The 7,123-nt window shown below is 42.0% G+C and overlaps 1 protein-coding gene across 1 annotated transcript in view; it reads right to left on the reverse strand.

Moving 5' to 3' along the window:
* The window catches only part of LOC100961187 (putative uncharacterized protein C3orf49), a 17,642-nt gene that overhangs the window by 6,593 nt on the left and 3,926 nt on the right, over nt 1-7,123 (reverse strand). Inside the window, exons 2-3 of the mRNA XM_003785592.2 lie at nt 5,338-5,660; nt 745-869 (exon numbers count right to left, since the gene is read on the reverse strand). Coding sequence (XP_003785640.1) covers nt 745-869; nt 5,338-5,660 — 448 coding nt within the window. The remainder of the gene's footprint in view (nt 1-744; nt 870-5,337; nt 5,661-7,123) is intronic.

Consider the following 7,123-nt stretch of genomic DNA (forward strand, 5'->3'; position numbering starts at 1 on the left):
AAAAAAAAAAAAAAAGTCTGGGCAATTTAAGCTCAAGCACATATTCCTACAAATAAGTACAGGCTTTGGTTTGGAAAGTCCTAAGTCATCATTTACATTTTAATTTTAATTTTAATCAAAAGTAAATTCTTCAATTGCATTAGCCACTTTTCAAAGTCTCAAATGCACAGATGGTTAATGGCTACTCTTTTGGAAAATGTATGTTTGCATCCTCATAAAAAAGTTCTATCAGATAGCAATTGACTGTCTAGTGCAGATGTCCTCAAACTATGGCCCGTGGGCCACATGTGGCCTGCCTAGGACATTTATCCAGCCCACCGGGTGTTTTTGCCACTGCTGCCTGTCCTGCTTAGCAGCCAACTCATCCCGGGGCCCACAGTTCAGCCCTCCAACAGTCTGAGGGACAGTGAACTGGCCCCGTTTAAAAAGTTTGAGGACCCCTGGCAGTGGAATCCTCGCTACATGGCAGTGCACATAGGCCAGACTGGTAATACAGTAACTTGACATTTGAACAGCTGAGAAAGTCGCTATGAAGCTCCAAGCTCTACTCTTGCTCAGACTGTAGTAGAAGCTGAACAGTTTGAGCTCAGAAGTAACTATGCTTCAAATCTTGAAAAGGAGACAAGTAGCAGATTTTAAGTGTTTATTGTGGGGGATTGATGGTAGCAGAGAACTTGTTGTTTGCAAAATCTCTAAACATTGCGTTTCTGTGTCTTCAGAAGCAAGTTTGTTTTAGAGTTTTACCTTTTGCAGTCCTGAAGGAAGAGATGTCACGGATAACCGCTTGGTAGTTCTCCTGGCCCGGAGGAGTGTATTTCCTTGGGTTATCTCCTCTGTCTCTGCCTCTACAACATCAAGTTGTATAGTCGCTTATAAAAAGGAAGGAGGAAAAAAAGAACTTGTAAGGATCAGTTATAAAGTTTTTTTTTTAAGACAGAGTCTTACTCTTTTGCTCTGGGTAGAGCACTGTAGTGTCATTGCTCATAGCAACATCAAACTCTTGGGCTCAAGCAATACTGCCTCAGGCTCCCCTCCCAAGTAGCTGAGACTACAGGTGCCTGCACTATGCCTGGCTAAATTTCTTTCTTTTTCCCTTCTCCTCCCCTCCCCTCCCCTTCCCTTCCCTTCCCTTCCCTTCCCTTCCCTCCCCTCCATTCCCTTCCCTTCCATTTTCCTTTTTTTTTTTTTGTCACCCTAGGTGGAATGCTGTGATGTCATAGCTCACAGCAACCTCAAACTCCTGGGCTCAATCTATTCTCTTGCCTCAGCCTCCCGAGTAGCTAGGACTGCAGACACCCGCCACAACATCCAACTATTTTTTTTAGAGATGGGGTCTCACTCTTGCTCAGGCCAGTCTCAAACCAGTGAGCTCAGGGTGATCCACCTGCCTCGGTCTCCCACAGTGCTAAGATTATAGTCATAAGCCACTGTGCCCAGCCAACATGGGGTTTTCCTCTTGCTCAGGCTGATCTCAAACTGATCCTCCGTCCTTGGTGTCCTAGAGTCTAGGGTTATGGGAGTGAGCCATCACACCCAGCCACATACTCTTCCTATTAAAGAAAAGTACAGTATTCTGAAAAGACAGCATTGCATGCTTTCTCAGCAGTTTTTTTTCCTTGAGGCTAAAATTCTGGAAATGGATTTGCTTTTCCTAATCTTATGCTTTTTCCTTACACACATTTGTGTTTTGTCATGGTCATGACCTCAGTGGGTACCATCCTGTCTGGACAACGTAGATACTTCTCTTTCTTTCAGACCTAAGTTTTGCCTTACATCACTTTTTTCTTTAAGCATTGTGGAGTTAGAAAAGTAACCCTCTAATGAGCAAGGCTTTCCCTTGAGTATTTGTTGTTGATGGAAGGGAAGTTTAAATCTATTCTCTTGGCCCAGCCACATACACCTAAGGTGGTGGATTTGAATCCAGCCCAGGCCCGCCAAACAACAATGATGGCTGTAACCAAAAAATAACCAGGCGTTGTGGTGGGCATCTGTTGTCCCAGCTACTTGGGAGGCAGAGGCAGGAGACTCGCTTGAGCTCAGGAGTTGGAGGTTGCTGTGAGCGGTGATGCCACAGCACTCTACCCAGGGGAATAGCTTGAGGCTCTGTCTTAAAAAAAAAAAAATCTATTCTCTCGGCAATGTGGCTCAAGGCTCAGTGGTTCACATACCATCTTATTGGTTTTTCCCATATCCAGGAGCCATGTGACCTTTGGATTCCTTAATATTTTTTTTATTTCAATTCAATGCTTAACTCAGTAAATTTACAAAGGGAACTTTAAAACTCTATCATAAACTGGAAATCAGAATCATAGTTAGGCATTAGAATTAATATGCTAAAAACAAAACTATGTTATTTTCTGCAATAACCAAACTTTAGGTTACTCTCCCTTTCTTAAAGAAGGAAGTTGGTACATGAAATGAAATATTATCCTTTATATAACCAAAAGGATGATAGGGCATTAGGGAAAAAGTGTTTGCAGTTTGCTGTGTGCTCAGTGTCACTTCACACTGTGTGCAGCACCTACAATCACCTTGTCCTTCAGTCATTAGCTGGGGTTACAAAAGAAAAATAAATTAAAAAGTAAGTAAAATCACCTTGTCCCATGTAAGGTCCCTTGATAAAGGCTTCTGTGAGAGCCTCAGACTTCAGTGAACACAGTAGCCAACTTGACACCTCCACTTGGCTTTTTGGCAAGGACGTCAAATCAGCAAGTTTCATAAGAACTCATGACTTCCTTTTCAAACCATTTCCTCCTAATCTGAGCCAGTGGTGTCTCCACCTTCAAAGCAGGTGCTCAAGCCAGAAACTCTTCCTTCTCCCCCACCCACTGCTGTCCAGCTCTTCCCCACGTCTTACAATTTCTACCTAGGTTTATTTCACCCTTTATCGCTCCATCCCCACTGCCAGAAGAAGCCCAAGCTAACATCATCCCTTGCCTGAATGTATGAGGCTGTTTATCTCCTTAAGTCTGCTCTTACCTTTCTCTACTCAATCCAGTCCCTACTCTGTAGCCACAGCTCTCTTTTAAAAATGTAAATCAGGTTATATAAATCTCTAGCTTGAAAGTATTCAGTGACTTCTAATCATCCTTAGGAGAAAGTTAATAATTCTTTTTTTTTTTTTTTTTAGACAGAGCCTCAAGCTGTCCCCCTGGGTAGAGTGCCGTGGCATTACAGCTCATAGCAACCTCCAACTCCTGGGCTCAAGCGAGTCTCCTGCCTCTGCCTCCCAAGTAGCTGGGACCACAGGCGCCCGCCACAACGCCCGGCTATTTTTTGGTTGCAGCCATCATTGTTGTTTGGCAGGTCCGGGCTGGGGATTCGAACCCGCCACCTTAGGTGTACGTGGCTGGCGCCTTAGCCGGTTGAGCTATAGGCGCCGAGCCGAAAGTTAATAATTCTTAACGTGACCTATGACACTCTTACAGTCTCATTCACCTGTCCTCTCCCTGATCTCTCTGCTCCAACCTCCCCTGGATTTCTTTCATTTCTTATCTCTGCCAGGTGCTCTGTTGATATTGGGACTTGAACAGACTCTCTCTTCTTCCTGAAAAATGGTTCTCCCATGCTTTCCTTGTCTAACTCTCGGCCATCTTTCAAATCTCAATCTGGTTGCCCCTTCCCCGGATAGGCCTTTCCTGAGCCCTTTCCTCTAAAATTAGAGCACCCATGATTTGTTTCTATAACATTTTCTCCTTCTACTTTTGCATCAGAAATAATTATGTGCATAATGTTTGAAAGTCTCTGCCACAACTCCATGAGGGCAGGACTACTTTATCCCTAACATCCCTAAGTATAAGTACTTAGTAACTGTTTGTTAAACAGATTTAGAAAATGATACAGAGGTCCACAGAAAAGAACAACTGTTTTGGGGGCCCCAGCAAAGACAGATGTTTAAGCTAAATCCTAAAGGATGTGTGTGTTTTCTGGAGAAATCTCAGTTGAGAGACTTGTTATTCCAACTAAGATGAAAATAAATCCATGCACAGATTAGGACCAGAAATTTGGTCCACTGCTCTCTGCTGGGCTATTTCCCCAACCCTAGCATTATGGAAGTATAACGTCTTTGTTACCTTCAACAGAAATATATAGATCAATCTATACCAAGTAATTGCTAGACGCTCAGAGGCTTGTATTGTATTAGGTTTTTTCCAGAAGAGAGAATTTCCAGAAGAGAGAATGAAAGGACAACCAGTTGGCTGGAAACCATCAGTAATTTGGAGCCTCCTGCCACCCGTGGGAAAAGCAGTCATCAGGTTTATAGGCTGGCCGCTGTGTGAAATGGGAAGTTGTGTATATATGTGCATGTAACATAAGGACTGTATATGTTTTCTGATGCTGTGCTTGCTAACAAGGACATAAAAAGATACAGAGGATATTTAGGGCAGTGAAGTCATTCATCCTGTACGATACTGTAATGGTGAATGCATGACGTGACATTATACATTTGCCAAATCCTATAAAACTGTAAAATGTAAAGAGAAAACCCTAAAGCAAACTATGGGCTTTAGGTAGTAATAACATTATCAATATTGGCTCATTGATTGTAGCAAATGCACCACACTAAGGGGAGACATTAACAGTGATGGAAACTGTGGGGTGGGGAGGGGAGAGATGTAGGTGGGAACTCTGCATTTTCTGCTCATTTTTTCTGTAAACATAAACTGCTCTAAAAAAGTGAACTCTATTAATTAAAAAAAAAAAAAACTACCAAGGAGAATGCAGACACTGGTGGTATCGTATGAGGTCCTCATATGAGGATCTAGAACAACGGCATTTCTATATTGCAGAAAATTCTTAAAGTTCACAGTTCAAATGCTCATTCTTCCAACAGTCTATAGAAAGTCGATGCAATAAAATCAAATATCCTTTGTGACTTACCAACCATAAATTTTACTTCTTTAATTCTTACTACGCCCTCTGCTGTTCAAGGTAGCCATATGAAAGTCTGCATCAATACTTTTTCCAGAAACAAGACAAAAAAATTATGTTTAGTTTATTTTCTAATACATATGTATGCACATATATCTATGCACATACACATGTTCGCATGTATATTTAAATTAAAAGTGACTTTAGCCTGACTAGACCACTGATTAATTAATTAGACCTAGAGAAGCTCAAAGATAGTCTAATCCTGCGTTCCTCAAAAGTTAGGCACCTGAGTCGACAGAAGATCTTCCTAATGTGCAGAATCTGACTTAGGAGACCTGGGTGAGGCCTGAAATTCTGCATTTCAGACAAGTTTCTCTAGATGCTGTACTTTGGGTAGCAAGAAAATTCATCTTAATTTCAGCCCTCTCAGCCTCAACAAAATGATAAATTGGCTTTGATTACCATTCTCTGAGAGCTTTCTCATTTTGGGTTTGGTAAATAACTTGGGAGATGGAAGCTCCTTGACAATCCGAGGAAGAAGGCTCTGTGTATTTGAAAGGAGGGCTTCTCTGTGGTAAGTGGAGCCCTCTTTGCTGGCACTTGCTGACTTGTATCTGCATTTGTATGGGAACATCCTCCCCAAAGTAGTCTTCATTCTCTTCATCAATGTTTTTTTCTGATTTTGCTGGCTTTGATGAAGCCCCATGTCACTATCACTGGATGATTCCTCCTTGGGGATCAATACATTTTGTTTTACTAAGTTGGTAGACACAGCTCTATGCCATCTGAACAAAATAAAAATAATTGCATTAAGGACACTGAGAAATTAAAAGTGAATTAATTTAATAATTTGCAAATAGTTTAAATCATTAAAACCCAAACATCAAAGGTTTAAATAACAAATCATACAATTCCAAAAATAAAATTGAGACTGAGAATCAAATCACAGAGGGGGAAAGCCACAGCAACGGCTTGGTGTCTGTCACAGCAACGGCTTGGTGTCTGTCACCGTGCTGTGCTGTGCACACAGGAGCAATTGAGCCACTATTTCATTTTATCACAGTACTGCAATATGCAGGTTGTATAATTATCTCTATTTTACTAATGAGTAAACTGAGACATATGTTTAATTAATTAATTGACTAAGGATATAATGCAGACTGTGTGTGTGTGTGTGTGTGTGTGTGTCTCACTCTGTTGCCCTGGGTAGAGTGTTGTAGTGTCATAGCTCACAGCAACCTCAAACTCCTGGGCTCAAGCGATCCTCCTGCTTCAGCCTCCTGAGTAGCTGTAGCTGGGACTAAAGGCAACCATCACAACAGCTGGCTAATTTTTCTATATTTAGTAGAGACAGGGTTTCATTCTTGCTCAGACTGAGCCCAAGCAATCTGCCTGTCATGGCCTCCTGAAGTGCTAGGATTACAGGCATAAGCCACTGCACCCAGGCTACAATGCAGATTTTCATCCAGGTTTATGACTTACTGGAAAATGGGTGATCTTATTTTAATGATAGTTTGAGAGAGTTTTTGTTGGATTTGGCAGTTCTGAAGCTCAAATGATGAGAGGCCTAGAACTTTGAGAGGCAGGAGGACTGCCTGAGCAAGGGCAAGACCCTGTATCTACTAAAAGAATAGAAAAACTGTGGCGGATGCCTGTAGTCCCACACCACAGCCTCGGGACTGCTTTGGGGAGGATATTCTCATACAAATGCAGAGGCTGAGGCCAGAGGGTCGCCAGAGGGTCGCCCGAGCCAAAGAGTTAGACGTTGCTGTGAGTTATGATGCCATAGCACTCTACCCCAGGTGACAAAGTGAGAGTCTGTCTTAAAATAAATACATAAATAATAAAATAAAATAATGATAAATGAGAGAGTCATCTAGGATGATCAATAAATAACCTCCAAGGACACATAAATACTGCATTTACATAAGGCACTCCTTTATTTTTATTTATTTATTTATTTATTTTTGAGACAGAGCCTCAAGCCGTTGCCCTGGGTAGAGTGCTGTGCCATCACAGCTCACAGCAACCTCCAACTCCTGGACTCAAGTGAATCTCTCTCTTTTTTTTTTTTTTTTTTTTGAGACAGAGTCTTAAGCTGTTGCCCTGGGTAGAGTGCTATGGCATCACAGCTCACAGCAATCTCCAACTCCTGGACTCAAGTGAATCTCTTGCCCCTGCCTCCTAAGTAGCTGGGACTACAGGCACCCAACACAATGCCCGGCCATTTTTTGGTTCCAGCCTTCAT

The sequence above is a fragment of the Otolemur garnettii genome, unplaced genomic scaffold, assembly GCF_000181295.1.
Source record: "Otolemur garnettii isolate 467f Iridium unplaced genomic scaffold, OtoGar3 scaffold00015, whole genome shotgun sequence".
Lineage (NCBI taxonomy): Eukaryota > Metazoa > Chordata > Mammalia > Primates > Galagidae > Otolemur > Otolemur garnettii.